The 23,051-nt window shown below is 45.8% G+C and overlaps 2 protein-coding genes across 3 annotated transcripts; one reads left to right on the top strand and one right to left on the bottom strand.

The window, feature by feature from the left end:
* Positions 1 to 2,161: 2,161 nt before the first annotated feature.
* Positions 2,162 to 12,433, bottom strand: LOC100826596 (nucleobase-ascorbate transporter 3). Of its 2 annotated transcripts, none has more exons than XM_010238805.3 (15): positions 11,958 to 12,433; positions 11,067 to 11,284; positions 7,593 to 7,690; positions 7,292 to 7,468; positions 7,017 to 7,117; positions 6,846 to 6,921; positions 6,701 to 6,760; positions 6,382 to 6,578; positions 6,190 to 6,286; positions 6,001 to 6,087; positions 5,608 to 5,666; positions 3,223 to 3,314; positions 3,063 to 3,140; positions 2,821 to 2,981; positions 2,162 to 2,709 (listed from the first exon to the last, which is right to left on the bottom strand). In XM_010238805.3, exons 2-15 carry the CDS (start codon positions 11,224 to 11,226, stop codon positions 2,482 to 2,484), a joined length of 1,671 nt encoding a protein of 556 aa, XP_010237107.1. In that variant the 5' UTR covers positions 11,227 to 11,284; positions 11,958 to 12,433; the 3' UTR covers positions 2,162 to 2,481. The 2 variants fall into 2 exon arrangements, with proteins under 2 accessions (XP_010237107.1, XP_003578422.1); XM_003578374.4 differs by having other exon boundaries at positions 11,067 to 11,287; positions 11,958 to 12,432.
* A 6,884-nt stretch (positions 12,434 to 19,317) lies between these two features.
* On the top strand, positions 19,318 to 20,572 carry LOC100827022 (zinc finger protein 1). Its single transcript, XM_003579191.4, has 2 exons — positions 19,318 to 19,460; positions 19,551 to 20,572. Exon 2 carries the CDS (start codon positions 19,604 to 19,606, stop codon positions 20,219 to 20,221), a length of 618 nt encoding a protein of 205 aa, XP_003579239.1. The 5' UTR covers positions 19,318 to 19,460; positions 19,551 to 19,603; the 3' UTR covers positions 20,222 to 20,572.
* The last annotated feature ends 2,479 nt before the right edge of the window (positions 20,573 to 23,051 follow it).

Genomic DNA, 23,051 nt, shown 5'->3' with positions numbered 1-23,051 from the left:
TGGATACATTTTCTGTACCAAATGGGTCTAGCACAGAAAAAAAATAGTTTTTCGTCAGTCTTTTGTTCTAGTACTAATATGATTGAGATTTACATAATGGTCAGAGGGATTACCACAAAAAAAATAGTTTTCCTTGAGCCTTTTGTTCTAGTACTGATATGATTCGGGTTTACATAATGGTCAAGTTTACACATTGGAGTTGGTTACACATATAGTCTATAATGTAATGCCGTATGTCCATACTAAATAGATACTGCAATCTAACAGCTATCGTCACTGTACATATGATCAAAACCGAACTAAGAAGGATCAGACCATGTAAAATTCAAGTTATTGCAGAAGCAATCTGCTGTCATTGTACTTATCGGAACAGAAAATCTTCAAACTCGTGATAATTCAAGTTAATATAGAGACATAATACAGGACAAATTAGATCAAACCCGTCAGATAATTTATATCAATTGGACAAAAACTCATGCTTTGAGTGCATAAAAAGCATAGAGTACCAAACCAATGCAAGTAATGCAACAATCAACTCCAATTAGTTTGGGTTCTAACACCCAGATTTGAGCAACAAATGCAGGCTTGCAGCTCTGCTCACCCAGGATCCAATTTTGGCTCCAAGAATCCTACCATACCATAGAAGGCCCAAATCAAATCTATCGTCTGCAGCTAAATTAAATTGGCACGCGATGCAAGGAGCACCACCACCGGAATCAGCATCAGCAGCATAGTTGGGTTGGGTTTGGTTCAGTAGGGCAGCATGAGGTGGGAGATCTTGCCCTCCTCGCCGGGCGTGGTCGCCATTCGGTCGGTGGAGCGGAGCCAGATGCAGACTGCGAAGAAGCTAAGGATGAACGGGCGTGGGGGTTGACGAAAGGTTGGACGAATGAAGACGGACGAACGGCAGCACCGCCTCGCCCCCGAGCACCAGTTCACCGCCGCCGTCAACAACGCCGTTGTCGCGCTCCTCTAGCTCGCCTTGCAGTCGGCACCGGTGGCGACCCATGGGCGTGGGCATGAGGGATTTGGGATCGAGGTGGAGGGGAGTTGTTTTTCTCTGTTACGTATGTGATTAGTGTGCGTCGGACAGACTCGAGCGAGGGAAGAGCCAAGCGAGGAGGGGGCACGACATACGGCCAACGCGCAGTAGAGGTGACTGGTGGGGGTGGATGCGGCACAGAGGGCGGAGCCCACGGCCGTCGCGAGGGGTGAGGGGAGACAGTGGTCGTGACAGCCGATGGGAGGAGCGGGAGAGCCAGAGAGGAAGTGGCGCGGGTGCAGGGGTGGAAGGCAGGAAGGGGAGGACGGCAGTTATTCTTCTTTGGTGGCGGGGTGTTTCCTTCGTTCGCTGTGCGGCTGTAATTTGAACATCGGTGTAGTTAGATCGGACGGTTCACGGTGAGTGGATGGTGAGCTAGGGTAAACTGTGTGTTTATAGTAGCAGAGATAGAGATTGGGCCTCATCGACAAGTTGCAGGGGGTAGAGGCGCAGAGGACACATATATATTAAGGCCAGTTTGACCAACCGATCTGGCCCACCTGCCTTAATCTGTAGAAGCGTTCTAAATTACTAGGAAAAAAACTACCATTAGAATTTTCCAACAAGATGAGATGATGCCAGACAGCATAATTTCTGCCAGCAAACAAAGGATGCATCATATCAGTATGTTGACATTGATTATCAATAGCCAGATGCAAGTATTGGCCAGAGCCACTGGTGTCCATTTTGTTTCAGCCAGAAAAAAACACAAGGAATGTTCAACCCTTGCCTGCAACATTTGTGCTCCAAAAGATGGTATCACAACACCACTATATGATTTCTTGCAGTTACTCCGTCGACATGTCACTTGTGTGATAAAAATCATAACCATAAACAAGTATTTTTGAATTCAAAAGCAATGATATCTACTTTATTTCACACAAAAATTTTTATCAATGGACTAATTGTTGATGTTACTCTAAAAACCTAACTGCGATCAAAGTGTCAGTCAAAGAAAACAAATTAATTCTTATTTTTAAGAACAGAGTGAGTACGCAGACTAGTTCAGTATATACAGCCTACCAGCTATTATCCCAGCCTATTGTGAGCATCTTGTAACAAAATGCAGACAAAGCCTGACCAGCTTTGAGATGCAGGCAAACGTTACTCACAGCGATATCGTAAACCAATGCATGCCAGAAAATTCATAAACATCGCTGGCCCGGTAATTAACAAGGTACTGTCATTTAGCAATTTTTCCCAAGAACATACACCCAGATATAGGACTCTACATCACGATGTCATGTAACCAACAAATGCTTAACCCAAACGGCAGGAAAAAAAAAAGTAAAACAGAAGTCCTAAACTTTCTTGTACCATATCCCGCTAAGTCGAACCTGTGACAGCGCCAATTACTAAAGATCACAGGAGTAAGGCTAACAAGAACAAAGGATTTACATGCTCAGCGGCACAAGGTAACAGCAAAGCCCCCTCCAGAATCAGTGAAAGCGGCTCGGGATCAAACTATGCACCCTGATCGGGTACTTGTAGAACTCCTCGTTTCTAGGATCCGAGTACCCTTTCCGACGCCGCAGGAATGGCATGAACCATGAGAGCCCTCGGTCGGACTCGTGGCCCCTGACCTCCAGTGTGTTATCCAGAAGAGATGCAACCATCAGCGCCACCGTTGGGCCAGAAGCAAACACCGTGTTTATGATGTCATTGAACTGCGATAATAAGAACATAGAATGGATGTAGAAATCAGAATCCACGTGCAAGGAATTCAAGACCCGACCTGGCATAATTAAACACTCAAGTGAAAGGATCGGAGAATATACCCATCCTGCATTTGTTCGGGCAGGTCCGCTGCCAGCAGATGCGGTATATTCAGAGAAGTACTGAGGGATCGAGATGCCAAGGAACAAGGATAGTCCAATTATGTAGATGTTCCTCATGGAGTTTTTGTTTACAAATTGTCCGTAAGAGATTCCCACGGCAGCTGGAATTAACAGAATACACTTATTAGGCAGTACTGTAATAAAAACCATACATGACCGCCAAAAAGAAAGTTCTGACTCACCTACAATACCAAATAAGATGCAGTAAATTGCTGCAAAGATTGGCAATGGAATTGATGCAAAGAACGCACCAAACTTTCCTGCAAAAATGGAAGTTCCCAAATATGAGCAAGAATTGTTTTCTCTTTCCTTTGGTAATAGAAGATGATAACAAAGTAGTACCAAATATGGAGAAGAATATCATAAATCCAGTTGATATCTGGATCACTCTCCTACTTCCAACTTTGGTTAATCCAAGAAGCCCAATGTTTTCCCTGTATTATATAGAAACACAAGTGGAATGCTTTCAGCTGACAAGACAATAGCATAAATAGTTGTACATGAAGATTTTGTCTTCAGAAAGACTGACTATTTTAGGGTGCAACGTGGTAAAAGTGCATAAGTAAAGTAATTGTATACTCCAACTTGAAATCCCTAGCCATATCTATGTGTACTTGTCCGCAAACTTTACCAGTGGGTGCATGGGCCACTGTCAGGATTGCACCACCGTTATCAAGTTATCACTAGATGAACAGTAGTTGCCAATTAGCTGTGCCACATGGAGCCTACAGATCCACTACAATGGAAAGTTAAGCGACCTAGATCTGAAGTCAACAGCTAGCGAAGACTCTTCAGAGAACTTAGTGGGCAATTTGGGCAACTTTGCATAGTCATCGAGAGGGCGATAGAAGGGTAAAGAGGAGATAGCAACCAAGGCAAGCGTAAGCAATAGCGGCGACACATTCTGCTCCGATTTCTTTATCATTGCTGATTTACTTCAATGTTGGGCCGGCCCAGCTAGCGCAGAGGTGGGGTATTAGGTTTTCGCTCTCCTTATAAAGCCACCACACAGAAAGAAGGGATATTAGGTTTTCACTCCTCTCCCTATAGAGCCGCCGCACACAATTCATCCATCATAGAGCTTCGTCGATAGAGAAGACGACGGATCGTCGTCACCTATGACCTACCTACCTCGACTGAGGTGCCACAAGGATTTGCAGACAGCAAGGCGCTTGTGTTACCCACCCAAGAAGCAGATCTAGATGGGGGTGAATCCACCGACCAGTTAGTCTCTCGCCTCCTTTCTCTGTTTTGCTACTTGGTCTATGGGTGTGTTTGGATGGTGGTCAAATAGCACCATACCAATATTTTGTCCATGGCCAAAAAATTGGTCTTTTTTCTCGAGAAAATGCAAAGTTTGCGTCTCGATGCATTGATAGAAGAGAAAGTTATGCACAGGCCCAAGAAAGGGCAAACACCCCCAGATACAACACAAGGCACTACTCGCCCGGGGTCTCTAGAAGAACCACCCCCGCATGGATCCAAAGCCTAGCTTCTGATTTGACGGTCGAGAGTAGACACACCAAGTTAGGACGCACGTTGTCGAAGACGACCACATTGCGCTGTTTCCAAACCCACCAGGCAGTCAGGGCGACCAGGGAGGCGGTGCCCTTGCGGGCTGCCCGAGGAGTGGAAAGCGAAGCTACCCTCCACCAGTCCACACATGTTGCCAAATTTTTTGGCAAGCCAATGCCTCTTTGCCAAACGTAGTTCATTTTTCTTGCCAACGTTGGCCAACTCTTCTGCAAACAAAACCATGACCAAATTTTGGCAAGCCAATTTTTTGGTAGGGTAAACTTGGGATCCACCATGCAGCCAGGGTGACCAAGGAGGCGGTGCCCTTGCAGGCCGTCCGAGGGGCGAGGAGTGGAAAGCGAAGCGACCATCCACTAGTCCACACAAAAATTGGTCTTTGTTTACTTTGTTGCCAAAATTTTGGCAAGCCAATGCCTGTTTGCCAAATCTAGTTGATTTTTCTTTCCAACATTGGCCAACTCTTCGGCCATCAAAACCATGACCAAAATTTGGCTAGCCAATTTTTTTGGTAAGGGTAAACTTGGGATAGAAAACACACCAAAGATCTCGATCCAGGTCTTCTCTTTGTTTTGCTACTCTTTATCTCCTCCACTACTATTTCTTTCTCAAATTCGAACATTCGATTCCAAAGTTGATTTTTGAGTTGGAAGTTTTGGATTTCAAATTGAAACATTTTGTGGTTTTGAGTTAGAAGTCAGTTACGGCAAGGCGACTAGGGCTCTCCGATCAAGCTTGTGCTCTTCCTCACAGATCTTGTCTCCTCTGCCATGCCCAGCCTTTTCCATCACCAGATCCATCGAGGCCCTGTCACCATCAAGCACCTGATTGAGTTGATTCAAGTCCTCGCTGAGCTCTCATCAATAGATCCAGAGGCAACACGGGGAGGTGAAGCGGTGAAGGTGGGGGTGCAGAGGGGCAGTAGTCGGAGAAGAAAAGGAAAACATTATGGGAGAAGAGGTGGCGGAGTTGGAGAGTCTGGCGCTAGGGTTGGATGCTCTGGCACTAATGCACCAGATCAGGTACCTATACTTCTGACAAGGAGAAGCCTTTCCCACTCTTTTTCCCCCTTGCATCCTCTTTCTCTTCTTCATTATGTGGGTTTGCTGCCTTACTAGAATGTTTGAACAGTAAATCTTCACCACAAATTTACATGAAACTGTTGCAGAATAATAGCTACATGAGATCCCTTACACTGATACAGATGAACCACACGGAGCGGCAAAGATTCCTTCCAGGAACATCCCAATGCCCTGCATTTAGACACACAAATATCAGCCCATGAGAATTTGCACGAGTCAAAGCAAACATGGCACAAAAATAGTTACATCATACTGTAACAACTCACACTAGAAACACTCTAGCAGTTCCATCAAGTCAAAGCACTTTTTAAAGTAACAAAAGAAATTCATTCATAAATCAGAATATTTACGAATAAACCTACTTCATGTCTCATTAACTTGTTTGAAAGATTAATTAGCAGAAATGTTCCTCCTAAGTTCATTTCAAATACACATCTTACTTTTAGTACTGGATCAATGTGGGGCAACACTGGCCTTTATAAGAGAAATTATGAAATAAAGTCACCTGCAAACCAATACTTCGACTAAGAACATGAGCTGGGGGTGGTGTAGCACCAGCTAGACGTGCAGTTGCGAAGTGTGCACCAGTTGACTACACAAGAACACAATTAGACACCAGAAACAGAATACACCAAAAGAAGATGTAACTAAGAGAAGAGCCATTTGATAATTAGTATTGGGCCATAGTCTTAACCTCAAAGGCTGAAACAAGTACAGCACCCATCATTCCGAATGAATGACCTGGAGTGAAGATAGGCGTGCCCCATTGAAAGGGTAATGGAATTTTGATCCTAAAAGCACATGCATGTAAAGAATGGGTTATGGCTGCTTGCAACGTTTACAGTTCTTAACATTAGATCATAAGAAACATCCTTCGGAGTTATACCATGGTGCAGATGACATAAGGTAAGACTTGTCAGTGCGGCAGTGCTGCTGTGTCTTGAGTGAAACATGGTTGTATGCACCGGCAGCAGTAATGATAGCTGCAAAGGCCCACACAATGGTGATACAAAGAAGCAACGAATACCTCTCGAACAAGAATGTTGTTCGCTCATGGAAATGCCTGAAGTAATGTGGCACATACTGCAAACAGCAAATTAAATAGTTGGTTTTCTAGGTAGGTTCATAGATCATAACATAACTAAACAGAAAGTAACAGATATTAATCAAAATATACTACTCCGTGTAAGGGACTAAGGCACTACCTGTTGCACAACGACTGCAAGAATTAGCATTGGCAACCCGATCTCCACACATTTTCCAACCTATAATGGAAACTTAACATTATACATTATATGTTCAATTCCTTTTTATGCTATTTAGTCTTGATGCAAAAGTAAGGAAGAATACCTGGGGAAAGCCAAGTTGAAATAGTCCAAGACCGACCACACAAACAACAGGGGTCATAATTACAGGACTGAATTTTCTGGAACAAAAATCATGTGAAATAAAATAGCTTAACAAATCTAGAATGAAAGGAATTTTATTTAAGTTTGAGAACAAGGACTACAAGGTGCGTACTTCGCATATGCCCCCCATACTGTGCTGTATCCAAGAATCATGTTGAGGACAGAAGCAACAATTAGCGCCCCTTGAGCTGTTCTTATTGTGTGAACAAATCTCTGCAAATGCATTGATAGTTAGAAGCGCTCATATTACAATGTCCTAGATAATCAATCGATCCTAAAGAAATGAAGAGACCCCAAATAACATTTTCCAGAACCCAACGAAGAGCATGGAAACATCGATTTAGAGAAAAGTAACTGACAAAATTCAGCCAAAGAGCACCACACTACCTGTTGATTACTTGGGAAATCTTGTTGACCTACTTCTCTGGCTATAGACAGCACAGGGACAACAAACGCGAAGGACGCGTTCATGACGGTTGGAAGCCGTGTTCCAATGAGTGTCTGGAGCAGTGTGTTGATACCACCCATAAACAGGAACGACTGAATCACACGAGCTTTGTCCCCCTATCAGTAACAAGAACAAAAGCCCGGTGGGTGGGGTGGGGGGGGGGGGGGGGGGATCAACACTAAATCTTCAAAACAAAATAAATATAATTCTACTTGTTACAAAACAAATTGATATACTTACAGGAGAGCCACCCATTGCTGGAACAATAATTGATGCCAGCATGACGGTTGAGCCCAGCATCACTAAATAGTGGAGGAATGCAAGTGCGGCAACCTGAACTGAAAATGAAGGTATAAAATCAACTTAGCACAAGCTTTACACATGCTAATCATATCTAGGATCCACACAAGGAGTTCAATATCCAGCAGTACAGGAAATACATAATATCTAGGGCCGTGTCTTTTATTTCAAAGGAGTAACCTGGAAAGTTCTACAGCAGATGCAGCTTCTAACGGCAAGGTACAAATTGTGGAATCACTCATTGCAGAGGCCGGGGGTCACACGACCTTTTAGAAAGAAAAATAAGGGGGGTGATTAGTGGTGTCATTCCACACTTGGTGGGTGACGGTCTCGAGATCCTTCAATGTGCCGATGACATGATCCTACTTATGGATCACGATTTTGATAAGACAACAAATCTAAAATTCATCGTTTCTGTTTTCAAACAACTTTTTAGGGCTCAAGATTAATTTTCATAAATGCGAGCTTTACTGTTTCGGCCAAGTGAAAGATTTTGAAGGGGAATACACTAGGCTGTTTGACTGTGAGGTGGGATCATTCCCTTTTAAATATCTGGGCATTCCAATTCACTGTCGCAGACTTCGCAATCGAGATTGGAAGAATACGGATCATCGTTTTGAAAAGCGGTTGAAAATCTTTTTTATGAAGGTTGCTTAGAACTGATTAATTCAGCATTGAGCAGCCTTCCAATCTTTAATGATGTCCTTGGAGATTCCGAAGGGGGTCAGAAAGTGGTTAGATTTCTACAGGACGTGCTTTTTTGGCAATCTGACCAACATAAGAAGAAATATCGGTTGGCTAAATGGTTAAAAATAAATGTCCCCTAAGTTAATGGCTTCATAAGTTTCTAACTAAAAGTCAACCCATGGATTCTCATTTTTGGACGGGTCATATGCGGGTCAAGGAGACTTCCTCCAATTTGGTGAGTTTCCAATTGGTAACGGCAAAATAGATCATTTTTTGGACAAGTGGTGTGGGCCTGTGGGGATACGACGTTATGTGATAAATTCCCACGGTTATTCAAAATTGCGCGGAATAAACATTTAACGGTGGTGCCAGGCTTGGAATGAAATTATTGAAAACGTAGCAACGGTTCAATTCTCTCCTGCACTGGACTCTTCTCGGCAGAGGCAGAGCCTCCTTCCCGCAAGGAATTTTACGGTTAAATTGATGTATTCAGCGCTTATGGATACTTTGTTTCGACTTAAATCAAAAATGTTTTGCCACTTAAAGCTTCTGCTCAAAATCAAGGACTTCTTTGGTTAATTTGTTGAGTAATCATCCTGACAAAAGATAATTTGGTCAGGCGTAGATGCAAAGGTGACACTCGATGCACTTTCTGATTTGAACAGGAGACTATTCAAGGTCTCTTTTCGATTTTCCGATGGTGAGGACAGCAGTCCACTTAGCTTTCAACGTTATCCCACCCAACAACATATTTTTGGTGATTGTTGCGCGGGTTGGATAAGACCTTGCGTTCCCTCATTTTAGTGGGGGTCGTGGCTGTTTTTGGTCTATTTGGCTATGCCAAAATGACACTGTTTTTGATAATTAAAAGAATCAATCATGCATGCCGGTGTTGCTCTTATGTACCAACTGGCTGCGATTGTGGGCATTGTTACAGAAGGCACAACACAAGGGACTGATGGAGTCTGGCGCCAAGCGTCCAAAGTGGATCACCAAGGAGTTACATGCCGGTTTGGGTGGTGTGTTAGCGTGAGGTTGCTTAGTTTGTAGGTCAGTTCATTGTGTGGCCTATCACAATTTTTTATTTGGTCACTTATTTTGTGTTTTTGGCGAATAATGTAAGACTTTAGGCTACATGCATCTCGTGTGCAGAGGCCAAGGGTAAGAAAGATTCCATTGTCTAAAAAAGGGGAGTTTTCTTTCCGATATACTTAATGTGGCAAATAAAAATATTGCCGCTTACTACTCCATCGAAGAATTGGTTGATGGGAAACTTCAGCCAGACCCTAATAATCATACTCCAGTTATTCAACATCAGGGACAAGGGACCGTAATAAGGCAGATGGAACTGATGCATGGTTTCGGTTCTTTTATTTGGTATTGGTCCCTTCTCTTATCGGCACGGGTTCCTAATTTCTCTTGTGCCGACGAGGGACTGTCCCTATCCGCAAAAAAAATACGAGGGACAATCCTTTGCCGTTCGATGGTTGCCAACTTGCCATGCATACTGAAATCCATCTTAACCTCCATCTCGGAGCCCATGTTGTGACGTTGTGGTCTTTGGACTCACAGCTGGCAGCTATGATCAGCGGCAGCGCTCTGTTACTGTGGTGGAGCAATCAGGCCATTCATGGGGCATTGTTATATCGACTATTGCCCAGTGGATGCACGACCTCAACGTTCTCAGGCACTGGCGAACCGTTCAACCTCCAAAGTCCCAGCCCTTTGGTGTATCAAAGGGAGGCCTGAAGTTCTACTGCTCTTCCTCCTTGCTGGTGGCAGCCGGTAGCATCATCTTGCCAGCAATAACAGGTGGTTCTCCGGCCAGTGGTGGAAACAAGCTGTCGACATGTCTACAACAATGTGGAAAATAGATGGGATGCGTAGCCACACTGCAAACAAAATTACTACAACAATGTGGCCAGTTTGTAACTTTGCTACTTTACGGCTTTTTCATGTGGATTGTAACTTCCTGTGGGATGAGATCTCAACTTGAGATAATATAAGCAGGATTCTTTCAAAAAAGAAATCTACAGCAGATGCAGCTTCTAAGTTTTAACGGCATGGTAGAAATCGCAGAATTGCATTGTCAAATTTCTTCAGAAGTTAGGAATTTAAAATCCATTAGGCTTCATGCATCATTCAATGCAAAGGCCGGGGTCATACCTCCATTTAGAAGGACAGAAAAGAATTTAACATCCATGGAGTTTTCTTTCCCATACTTCAATGTGGCAAATAACAATATTGCCGCTTATCATTTCCATTAAAAAATAATTGCCTCTTATAGCACTTGATATAAATTGTTGTGTCTAGGTGCGTCCCAGATTCAGATCTGGACTCGTAGGTACAGCTCTTCAGAAATTAACAAAGTATGCAATTACAAACGACAAGATTTCTACATCAATAGGGGGTTTTACAAGACAGATACATCAACGAAGTCAACTACTCAACTGTATCTGGGAACTTAAACAAAAACAGGAATGAACTGAACAGAAAACTGAGATAAGAAATCATTTGCAAAACAAATCTGACATGCTAAAACTACCCCACTGAACTACTAAATATCGATCTATATATTATCTCCAGAGAACATCTACAAGAATTGTGGAAAACAGAAAATTTCATGAACCCGAACTGTTGCAAGGAACATACGATTCCTCGCTCAGATACACCTCACATAGAAAATAACTAGAGCAGAAGAGTTAAAACGGAGAAAGGATTTCTTACCCCAGGAAGGATTCGAGTGGACACAGTAAGCAAGATGGTGGAACTGCTCGTGCGGCGGGTGCATGGCGCCGGCGCCGACAGGCGGGTTCATCATGGGCTGCATCCCCATCGGCGGCGGCACGCCCACGGGCGGTGGCGGCGGCTGGTTCATCTCACCCATTTCAGCAACGAAGACTCAAGAACTTCCTCTCTGTATCTAACTGTCTCCTTGGACCAGACTGCTGCAAGCAAGAAACAATCAGGATAAGTTCTTCACGCCTCCCCCTCTTTATCCTCTCCACATTGAGCGCACAGTCTAGGTTGTTCGCACCAGTGGGGGAAAAGGAAAGAAATTTATGCAATTAATGAGTAGAGAAGCCAGAGAAGAAACAGATGGCAAGGAGTAAAAGCACTCCAAGATTGCAAATTTCTCTTCCGATTGGGGAAAAAACGGCAACAAGTTTTAGTAAAAGATTGAGCTTTGGTATTTCTTGTATACTTTCCTAATCCTCGACAAATAGACCCAAGACTCCATGAAAAGGAATCACAGGCACAGATGCAGAAAATCTTGGTGTGGGGGCGAAAGACCAAGACCCATGTTGATCCATCCCCCATAGTGTTATCCTACAATCTGGCCAAGAAAGGGACAGAACAAACACAGAGAAGAAAGTGAAGCATCAACAGATGGGCCGTCGACGAGAGCTTCACTTCACTGATTTCTGCAAGTTTGTCCCAAGAAAGAATCTCCAAAGAAATGCAGTGAAAAGGATGCAAGAATTCAGAGAAAAAGCAAAAGAGACTCCACATCAACAACAACATTAAAATAAGAGAGGCAAGTAGCACTAGCACACACACAGAAAGCGAATCAAGCACTGGAACGAAAAGAAAAGCAGAGGCAAAGAAAGAACTCACGGATTTCAGAAGCCCTGGATTCTCGTCCCGCACACCTCCAGGAAAGCGCAAAGATTTTTTCCAGGGGGGGGAGCGCAGAGAAAGGATAATCAATCGGTACTCCGGATACCAAAAGCCTTGACCCTTTATTTATTTCTTTCTCTTTCCGTTTCTACTTATCTGCTTTCTACGGCCTCTCTGGAGTCGCGAGGAGCGCCAGCGGCAGCGGCGGCAACAGGACAAACACAAGGTTTTGTAATCTTGCGGCAAAGAAGGAGGAGAGAAAAGGCTTGTGCAAGCTTGGAGAATTGACAACCTTTATTATGGCCACGCTAATTTCTTCCTCAGCACTCCACTAAATCATTCACACTGACTTGGGGAGAGACAGGGATAGAAAGAACTTGTGAAAACGATGGGTGTGTGTGGCCACTGAGGCACCGACTGGAGCTTGGAGGTTTGGATGGATCTAGGTAGATGGGGAGGGAGGATGGCATTGAAAAATCATCGGTTTTTGAGAGTCGTATTGAATGGAGAAACAGATTCCGAGGATGGGGAAGGGTGTCTCAGCAGCAGAGCAGCAGCATTAAAACTGGTGACGTGTGATGAGGCTCTTCTGCGCCGCTGTTTGCTACAGGCAGGGTCGTCGGTCCCGTTTGGAAGTGAGTGATCTTTGGTCAACTATTTTGTTGAGAGGAGTAAATAATAATAAGTGTCGCTTATTTATTATGAACAGGAAGGAAGGAGTATCATCCGTGGCCGTTGACTTGATCTTGAACGGCACGCGCATTTCACTTCGAAAGTGGTGCCTAAACTTTTCTTCAGGGATTGTGTGGTGCCTAAACTTGCTCATGTTTACTTGACATGGCGAAGGGTGGAATTATTTCGGACAATTTTTGAATCAAACAGCTCTGGCAACTGACGATGGGCAGCAGAAGATGGATCACAAGGGCAGCATTAGCATTTCCTGACAAGTTAAGCATGAGCTTCCGGGGCAGGGCACCCCTCTCCCACTGCTCAATCATTTCTTTAGCGTATTTGACCAACAGTACGTGCTTAAAAACGGTTTGACCGACGCCTTGCTTTACACTGCTCAGAGTCAGATGGTTTTGCTTCACAAACAAACAAATTTGTATGCTACTCTACTACAACTAGAGTAAATTGATTAATCAAATTGGGTAAGTAAAGACCCCCATGATCCTGCCACTACGCTGCTCCAGACTTGTGGAGTGATTTTGAATTTTAAATCCTGGTAACGGTTTGATTACTAACGGACCTTGTGCTGACCAGATCACATGAGTTGTAAAACTTTGTCCATTTGCCCAATGGCGCATGGTAGAGGCTAGAGGCTTTGGATGGAAAGAAAAAGGAGCATGAGCCAAGGTACATACAGCCCAGCGCATCAGACCAGACAGTGGCATGTTCCATCTTAGCTACTGCTACTGCACAGTTTATACTGTTCTTTCCTTCGCTTAAACATATTTTGGTCTTAGAAAAGATTCTCGGGAAAAAGTAACTCATATTTTGCTCTCGGAAAAGGACTACTTGGCGGAGTTAATTTATTTTGACAGCAAAGTCCATCTTTGGGTTGTTGGAAAAAAGTTTTTTTGTCTTGCTTTACTATTTATTCCGTAAATTTTTTGTTTAATTTCCAACTTATAATTTTGCCTTTTCATTTGAAGAAAAAAATTAGAACTTTTAATTTTTTGCTTTTAACTGAAAAATAAAACTCACCTGATTCGTGGCGGCGTTGACTCCTCCAACGGCTCGTAGACTTGCGCCGCCTCCCGCCGATGAGCAACGAGCGCGTTGACAGGACGGCTAGATCCGACCATGGGAGGACGAGTCGGCAAGGCCGCCAGATCCGGCGATGGGAGGACACGTCGGTGAAGACTCCACGAGCGGGGCGTAGACTTGCGCCGCCTCCCGCCGTCGAGCAACGAGCGCGTCGGCAGGACTGCCATATCCGACCATGGGAAGACACGTTGGTGGAGACTCCTCCAGCGGTGCGTAGACTTGCACCGCCTCCCGTCGGCGAGCAACAAGCGCGTCGGCAGGGCCGCCAAATCTGACCATGTGAGGACGAGTCGGCGGGATCGCCAGATCTGACGATGGCTCTAGCGGCGCGTAGACTTGCACCGCCTCCCGCCGGCGGGCAACGAGCGCGTTGGCAGGGCCACCAGATCCGAGCATGGGAGGACGAGTCGGCGGCGCCGCCAGATCCGACCACGGGAGGAAGCGTCAGCGGGGCCCCCAGATCCAAGGATGGGAGGACGCGTTGGCGGGGCCGCCAGATCCGACCATGGGAGGACTCGACAGCCCGAATCCAAACCACATGAAGGCTCGACAACTCAGATCCAGGTCGTATGAAGGCCCGACAGCGCAGATCCAAGCCGTAGGGAGGCTCGGCGGCACAGATCGAAGCCGTAGGGAGCTCTGGGGGCGCATATCCAACCTCCCTCTAGCAGCAACGTGGCCGCTACTCGGAGATCGTGGTGGCCCAAGGAAGGACGGCGGCGGCACAAGGAAAGGAAGTCGTGGCAGCGCGACGCCAGGAGAGCGGGGCAACAACATCGACAATGAGATGAGGGAAGAGGGGAATACAACACGATAAAAGAGGTGGGGTGCATGTTGGCGAGAGAGAAAATGAGGAGAGAGAAAATGAGGACGAGACAGGAGAATTGAGGTAGGAATTAATGAGAAATGGAGAAGGGCCAGAGGGAGAGTGAAGGAGGAGGTGGACGCATGTCGGATGGGGTGGACAACTGCGAAAGAGGCAAGTCCATGAATTACTAGAAACCACGTAAAAAAATAAAAAATCATTATTTCAAAAATGGTATAAGAAATGTTTATGTAGCAGTACTGCCTAATTGCTTTTATTTGCAGGATGGACAAGTCGGCACCGACCTGGCAGGCAGGAACTTGACTGCACATGCATTTTGGTCTTTTGGACTCCGGGCTGCACATGCATTCTTGCTGAGAAGTGAGTTGTTTTCGTAAACTGAGTTTCGTTAAGAAGCCCGTCGTACATCGGAAATGTCGTTTTCGTCGCACATAGGATACATACATCATATCGAACTATAGAAAGTATACGCTCTCATAGAACGACAGGGAGTATGGAAAGGTACACAAGTACGTGTCACATGGGCCGTATCTGTTTACAAAATGTACCGTATTGCTAGTACTCCTATGCTATTCTGCCGGTCCTTCCGATTTGGTAGTACACTATATGAAAAGGAAGATCTACATTAGAAAGCATGCATTACTCAAACGGCCGCTTTGTTTCATGAAGACATTACTAAAGGACATGTGTGTTGTCTGCATTTATATTTCGTAAAATATTACTTCCTCCAATTCCGTGTAATAATAAATGTTTTAGACTTAATACTCCCTCTGTATGAAAATCGTTTATTTCGAGACAAAGGAAGTAGTAAATTTGTATTAAATCCAAAACATTTATTATGCAACCGAACGAGCGTGTGCAGATAATATTGTCGTTGCCACTGTGTACAGCCATACAGGGTTTCCAAAGGAGACAGATGCTGAAATCAAATGGGCGATCGATGTTGCCGTGTCAAACATTGGCATGTGGTGCTGATCAATCAAAGAGAGGAGGGCAAGAGAGTGTGAAACTTGCGATGGGTGTTACGTGTGCCAAATCTTTAGACAAGCTAAGATAGGTGTCATTTGGGATAAGATTAGGATTAGCTCCGGCAAGGAAAGGCAAAATGAGACATCGCCTTTTTTGCGAGTGCCCGAGTGGTGACGACCACCAGACACCAAGCTTTTTAGAGCCATCAGCGTCAGCTTTTCTTTCTGCTGCTGCCTTTGGCAAACGTCCTTGTCTTATGTGACCTGGAAGTTATTTGGAAAGAAAAAGGGTAGTAGCTCTTTTTCTAGCCAGGGTAATCTGGTAGCTGAAATATACTACTGAAGCACCGTGCTGCCAGGATCTTTTGGGCCTAATTCCAACAGGGTTGCTAATTCGGGCCCGGAGACAAGCTACTTTGCTGACGTATCAGGTGCAACGTTCCCTGCTAAATAAATAAACCGTATCAGGTGCAACCTAGAAAACGACTCATACGTGGACTGCAGAGACAGAGAAAAGAGTAAATTAAAAAACCCCACCGTGGATAGAGTTTTAATTCGGTACCGTTTACGTTTTAGTTATTAAAAATCATCGGATTACACTAAGCGTTCGATTGCTAGCGAGTAACCCAAAACTGACGAGACGGATCCACGTGTCGGGTCCTAGTTGGCGCAACGTCAGCTGTTGGGTTATTTGACTGACCGAATCGTCTCCTACGCACGATTTCGCCGCTCTGCAGCCCCGCGCGAGCCGCCGCCTTCGCCTCCGCACGCGCACGCGGCCGCCGCTATGCAGCTCTAGCTTATTGGTTCCAATCAGCTTCCATCGTTGTCGGACACGGCGGAGTCCCCGGAAATCAATCCAGCTTCATGTCCACGAACAGGGGAAATCAATCCAGCTTCATGGTTCCAATCCCGCAGAACATGGGAAATCAATCGTGGAACAGAACAAGGGAATCACGGAGCAGTTCCCGGACACGGCGGGAGTCATCACGTCCATTGTTGTCGACCCGGACGTGGTGTCGTTGGACGGGAGGAGGGACGCCATTGAGACGGAAGCCGAGGTGAAGGAGGACGGGAAGATTCATGTCACCATGCGCCGCTCCAGCGCATCGCGCCCGGACGTCTGCTCGAGGATATCCATGGGGTTCTTCCCGGCCGAGTAATTTGACATGCCCGTATACCCGCACCTAGGTCGCCCGCCTAGTTACATAAGCCCATTAAATCTTGCCTAAGGTCCAATCCAATATACTGTATTTGGTATATAAATCCGGATGCCCTAACCCCACTGACCTAACCCTAATCCCCAAACTCCCCATCCTGTCCGCCGCCAGACGCCTGCCCTCCACGGCTCCACCGAGCGGTCGCGCCTGCTCCTGGCCGCCTCTCCTCCATTTCCGCTGCTGCCTCGCTTCCTCCCCGAGCCTCCTCGCTCCGCCAGTCCTGCGCCTCCGCACCTCCACCGCCTAGCTCATCCCTTGTCCCCCCCCTCCCCCCCCCTCACGCGCCTCTAATTTCTCCCCAAGTCCGAACCGAAGCCACCCGCAGGCCACAACAACTCCTGTCGCCCCCGCTCTCTCCTCCCGACGCGGCGCAAGGGACCGCCCGACCCGCCGGCCTCGCCTCCCTGGAGGCGGCCGAGCTCCAGGATTCTGTGGGCGACCACCAGAAGGCCCTGGACCTCGTCCTCAAGGCGCTCGGCCCCCTGCAGGAGTCCCACGGCGGCTGATCACTCCCCCTCGCGCGCGCTCTGCGTCTCCGGCGCCCTGGCCACCGCTCAAATGCTGTTTTTTTTTGGGCGCTCCAATGCTCTTGTTGAATGCTTCCGTTAAACGTTCGATGCTAGTTAAAACGTCTTTGAGTGCTGAAATAATGGTGTTTAAAGGTTTCAACGGGTCGGGTAAAAATACCCACGGGTAACCCGTACCCGTGGCGGGTGGTGGGTATGGTAAAATTTCATACCTGACCACGGGTACGGGTAACGGTTAAGGGTCGGGTCCTCGGGTACGGGTATGGGTATGGTAAAACCATACCCGTACCCGAACCCAACGGGTGCCATCCGGATGGAGAAACGTCAACATACAAAAGAGAGATTTATAATTCTTGATTTAGAAGTGTCATGTATCCATTTGTTGTCATTTCTTATATGAATCAACGAAGACACATCGTTGTTCTAAGAAATGTGTTAGGTGCAACTAGACTTTTGTACCTAAATCTTAGTGCCGCCCGAGCATGCGCTTCAAAACATCCAGCTAAAACTTGTTTAAAAATCTAAATGCAATCGAGTATATGTCTTTAGGACAATAAAACTGAACCCTCCCGGACACGTCTCTAGAATTTTCGACCGTCGAATGGCTACCTCTAGCCATTTCTGACCCTCCGAGCATCCATACCGGGTATGTTGTCGTATGGTTAATTGCTGCTAGTGAAGAATTGTTTTTTTTAGAGGTGCTAGTGAAGAAAAATGTGAAGCTTCTAGTTGATTAGGCCAATTTCATTCAGTTTGACGGCCCATTGGCTAATCACTCACACAAAAGCTAATCACTCCCAGCCCCTCTCGTTTCTGGACCAGCGCAAACCCGTACAAACATACAATCGAGTACTCCTACGTATTTTTTAGGGGAACAATCGAGTATATATTATTTTTTTGAGGCAACAATCGAGTATATGAACACGACACTCGTCTATCAGGCTTGAGTTGAACAGGCCCATTTAATATAAGAAAGCACAGGCGCCCTCTGGGCTTTAGGCCCACAGCGAGCCCGAGTTCTCCTGACATGGCCACCGGAAGGAGACGAAAGGAGGTTCAGGTTTCTCGACACGAAAAGACAATCCGGTACTACTACTACTACTACACCGTGTGCAACTCAAGTAAAGAAAGATTAATTAACTTGAGTTTGCTGCCTGCAAAAAGGGGAAAAGGTTGGGTTAAGCTAGCATTAGCCAGTAGCCACAACACGTGCCGATCGGCAGTACGAGTCTGCAGGCCGTTTCTGGAAAGCTTCCCTTCCTGGTGTGCTGTGGCTTGCCGTTACAGGGCACTTCCGGCCACGAGTTTCAGGTGGCAAAATTATTAACGCCACGGAAGCATATATTGAGACGACGTCAGCGTTTTTCCAAGCGTCCGGTCACAGGCGTGGCCACGCTGCACGGCCTGCAGGCTCACTCCGCGTGGCTGAGCGCAGCGCATAGCTTCATTTTGTTCAAGTTTCTCTTTCCGTTTAGAGATTACCTCATTGTAATTCACGAAAGAAAAATCTTTCGCAAACTATAGGTCCATCTACCGTCAGCCATGTCCTAAGTTTGCAAAGTCAAATAAATAGGCGCGTTAATTTGACCGCTTGTTTGTTTACACGATTGTGCCGGTACATGATAACATTGTAGGCACATTTTAGTAGTAGTAGAGTGGAGTATGTGTGTCTAGCTTGAATTATGGAAGCATAAATGTGTGCGCCAAATCTAATTACTTTCTCTGTCCCATAATTCTTGTCGAAATATTACATGTATCTAAACGTTTTTTAAGTAATAGATACATCCATTTTTGGTAAATTTGAGACAAGAATTATGGGACGGAAGAAGTACTGCTAATTGGGTCGAGATTACCTGATTTATCCCGCAGAAAATTTAAGAGATTAGTAGTCCCTAAGATTTAATCATGTTGGTAGACGTCGACACACACACACACATCCATATCCGTCTGGAGTTGGCGCCGCAGGGTCTTCTTTCTCCACACCATTCCACGCCTAATTTCCCATGACGTCGTGGACTACTCTGGGGTCTGGACCAAGCTCTACATAAATGGCGATACATATATCCATCTATCCAAAGTGTTTGACCCAAACCAAAAGGCTCCCCCATCTCCTTTTCTGAATTGATCAACAGCTAGCCACGTAGTACGTGCAAACTAGTACTCCAACCGTCCAACGCCTTCCCGTCTATGTATAAAACTAACCCAGTCCGGTTCGCTGCTCACTATACTCACTGCTCTGATCTCTTCCTCATTTTGCTTCCACTTTGGTTGCTCTGCAGTTGTTCAGGAGTGCAAGGAAGAGCTAGCTACGTACGCACACGTACCCTTGGCCATGGCCGTGGAGCCGGTCCTCGAAGCGGCGGCGCCCGTGCTGCCGTCGCCGTCGCCCGCCACATCGGCGTCGAAGCGGAAGCGGTCGAGGCAGATCATGGCGCCAAGCGAGGAGGAGCAGCTAGCGCTGTGGCTGCTCATGCTGGCGCGCGGCCACCGCGACCAGGAGCGGCTGCACGGGTGCGCCTTGTGCGGCAAGGCGTTCCCCTCCTACCAGGCCCTCGGCGGCCACAAGGCCAGCCACCGCAAACCACCTTCCCTTCCGGCTCCGGCGTCGGGCGCAGACGAGCAGCAGCAGCCGCAGGCGACGGCGGCCTCGTCGGGGTATGTGTCCGGCGGCGGCAAGCTTAAGGCGCACGAGTGCAACGTGTGCGGGAATGCGTTCGCGACGGGGCAGGCGCTGGGCGGCCACAAGAGGAGGCACTACGACGGCACCATCGGCAGCGCCAAGGGCGCCTCCATGGCGACAGCAGTGAACCGAACCCGGCCGGGGTTCGACCTGAACCTGCCGGCGCTGCCGGAGGCGGTCGTCGTGGCGGATCATCGTCAGGACAAGTTGCTCAGCCGGGGTTCAACCTCCTCCTTGGAGAAGAAGCCCAGGCTCATCCTCACCGCGTGAACACAACAATTGACTTGGCAAAATGGCAATTGCTTGGTTGACTGTGCATAAATCATAATACTTTGTCAAAATTACTCAACCCGTAAGATATAGATTTATAGGTTAGCGTCTGTTGATTATTTAGTTGTTGCGGACAGACAGATAGCTGGTTGGGTGGTGACTATTCATAATTCGTTCATTGATTAATTACAACGTTTGTGTTGTGTACATAACGTTTGTGATTATAGGAAATGTACTGCTCACTACTTCATCCATTGTTCATATTGTAGGTTTAGCTAGCTGATCAGCCACGTACAATTCGGAGTACATTGTTTCTTTCATTGGCTTGATCGGATGATATTTGGTTATGTTCGTATCGATCTGTCCATTCTATGGATGCATGATGCACGTACGTGTATCGTAAAAATTGATCGAGACAGACAAGTGACACACAAGTCTATTTGTTGCTTGCCGTGTCTGCTGTAGCTAGCTTGCTAACGAGGATGAGAGTTGATTCCGTCAAATGACCGTACGTGTCCGTAACAGCAAACCGAGATGTTCAGCTGGTTGCCGGAAGCTTAATGCGTGCTGACGTACCGTCCGTTCGTCAGAAACCGAACTACGCTAGCTCTTCTTCTTCAAATACACCGATTATATCTATTGTAGACGTACGCACAACTTCATGCACACGTAACTTGTAATTAGCTTGTGTTGGAGTGTGTGTGTCTCTCTCTCTCTATGTGTGTGTGTGTGTTTGATCAATTACTCTGTGTTCCAGTTTGGCATTTGTGACAAGTTGATAGATAAAAAAAAACTCCATTTCCTCAAAATGTATCTTTTAATGTTAGTTCTGCACGTATGTGTCACTGAAAATTTACGAAATTTCGTGGCAAATTTTAAACAAAATTAAGAACTTTCATGCTAAATTTCGTGTCTGAATTTTCACCTAACTTCGGTTTCGATTTCCTATTAACTAGCATGTGTACCTAATTACTCCTCCCGTTCCGTAATTTTTGTCGAAATATTACATGTATTTAGATACTTTTTCAAAATAGATACATCCATTTTTGATAAATTTGAGACAAGAATTATGAAAAGGAGAAAGTACTAAGTAATGAATTATATGAATTAGTCAGAGCAGAATCAAAGTCGAACACGCATCGAAGTCTCGTGCGTGCATATTTATGTATGGGTAGCGAGAAAAGCGTGAACTCATGAGTTTCTCGTCAGATCGCCACGTTTTCCATAGAAAAGAAGTTTCTCGCCGGCACGCGCGCGTGTAACAAATTTCTCGATGCTCAGCGATCTAAGTCATCAAGCTTGGCTTGTGAGAAAATGGGGGCTTGTACAGTGTCAGTGTCTGGCGACTAGAGTAGAGCTAGACTGGGAGTACTGTGTCCACTGTCGACTGACTAGGGACTAGGGGATGCATCGAGTCTACTACAGTATAATCTCGCAGCTTTAGGATTGTTCCAAACTGATGGGCTATACATAGAGCAGATTATATACAGTACTCCGTATTTTTTTTTTCGAGCGGACGCAGATTTTATATATGGAACGTTAGTTATGCGCTAAAAGCTGGCCCATGGGAAGTCCTAATGCAAGCAGAGTTAGCCCTCTAACAATAGCCACCAGGCCCACTACCAGAAAACTGGCCTGACGGGACCGAGTCATCAACTTAAGTCCAGTTAACCTGAAGGATTGTCTCTCCAGAAGGAAGAGCCGCCACCCGCCAGGGAGAAACCGAGCGAGTCCTTTTTTTTTCTTACACGGGCACGAATCATTAGCATGGAGATGGAGAGAACCTGAAGGGGCAAATAAGGTGCCGAGATTTCGGAGCTGTTTGGTTTAAGTCCACGAATGACTTGCTACAAATTTGGTTGAGGTTTTTTTTGAGAGGTGACGATTTGGTTGAGGTTTTGTTTGCTCATGAATTGGCAACTTTAACAAAAAAATTTTACTAAAGTTAGCAGTGGGACATTGGCTTGGCAGAAAAATTGACTTTCATTTAAACAAGAGTCAAATTTTGGTCAATGATGACCAAAACTTTGGTGGGTGAAGTTTGGTAATCATCCCAAACATACGCTTCGGTCACGGCCGGGGGATTGATATGAAGAATAGAAGAGTTAAAGGCTTAATTAACTGCAAGTCTTTTTTGCGAGTAGAATTAACTACGAGTGTTAGAACACATCTCTGATCCAGGCCATAGGTGTGATACTCTATTGGTTGTATCGTTTGATATAGCTTGAGATCAATAAAAAATTCAATTCGAAAAAGAACACATCTCTGAAAAAACCGCCAATTAAGAGCAAAGTTGGCAAGTGTTTAATTACTTAGTGAGAATTTGTAGAACGATGATTTGCTGGATCGACCGACCTTTTGTGCAGATCTGGCTCCTTCACTCACTGCAATATATTCCCGGCATCCGGCAGCGGCGGTCGGCGGGTCACATGATGTCAACTGCAAACGGAGTACTAGTATATGGCATCACAAGCAGAAGCAGGGTTATATAAGTGATTAACTATATACTATATTATCAGCTTTGGGTTTGTTTATGCAGACATGCCATGCTAGCTCGACCAACATAGTCTTTCTTCTTTCAAGCCCATCTCCTTTAGGTGCCCATTGGATGCTCCTCTTTTCGGATTTTAAAGTATTGCTGCGATTGTACTTACAGTTAAAGTTAGTTGTGGTTATCGATCGGCAGCAGTTAACCGTTCCAGAAATGGGGTTTAATCTTTTGCAGAATCTACAATGCACGTGGGTTGGTTAGCCATATTAGCAGCCAAGAGATAAGGAAAGGAATTAATGGATGGATGGATGAATTCAGCTAGCTCTCCTACAGCTACAT

This window comes from Brachypodium distachyon, chromosome 4, assembly GCF_000005505.3.
Source record: "Brachypodium distachyon strain Bd21 chromosome 4, Brachypodium_distachyon_v3.0, whole genome shotgun sequence".
In the NCBI taxonomy this organism is placed as follows: Eukaryota; Viridiplantae; Streptophyta; class Magnoliopsida; order Poales; family Poaceae; genus Brachypodium; species Brachypodium distachyon.
This window is presented reverse-complemented; position numbering and strand designations above follow the sequence as displayed.

Excerpts from the sequence above, each read along its gene's own strand:
- LOC100827022 (XM_003579191.4), top strand. The coding sequence starts at position 19,604 with ATGGCCGTGGAGCCGGTCCTCGAAGCGGCGGCGCCCGTGCTGCCGTCG.
- LOC100826596 (XM_010238805.3), bottom strand. The coding sequence starts at position 11,226 with ATGGGTGAGATGAACCAGCCGCCGCCACCGCCCGTGGGCGTGCCGCCG. Across the intron at positions 7,118-7,291 it reads ATTTCCCAAGTAATCAACAG|AGATTTGTTCACACAATAAG; the intron begins GTAGTGTGGTGC and ends ATGCATTTGCAG. Across the intron at positions 6,088-6,189 it reads TACTTGTTTCAGCCTTTGAG|TCAACTGGTGCACACTTCGC; the intron begins GTTAAGACTATG and ends GTTCTTGTGTAG.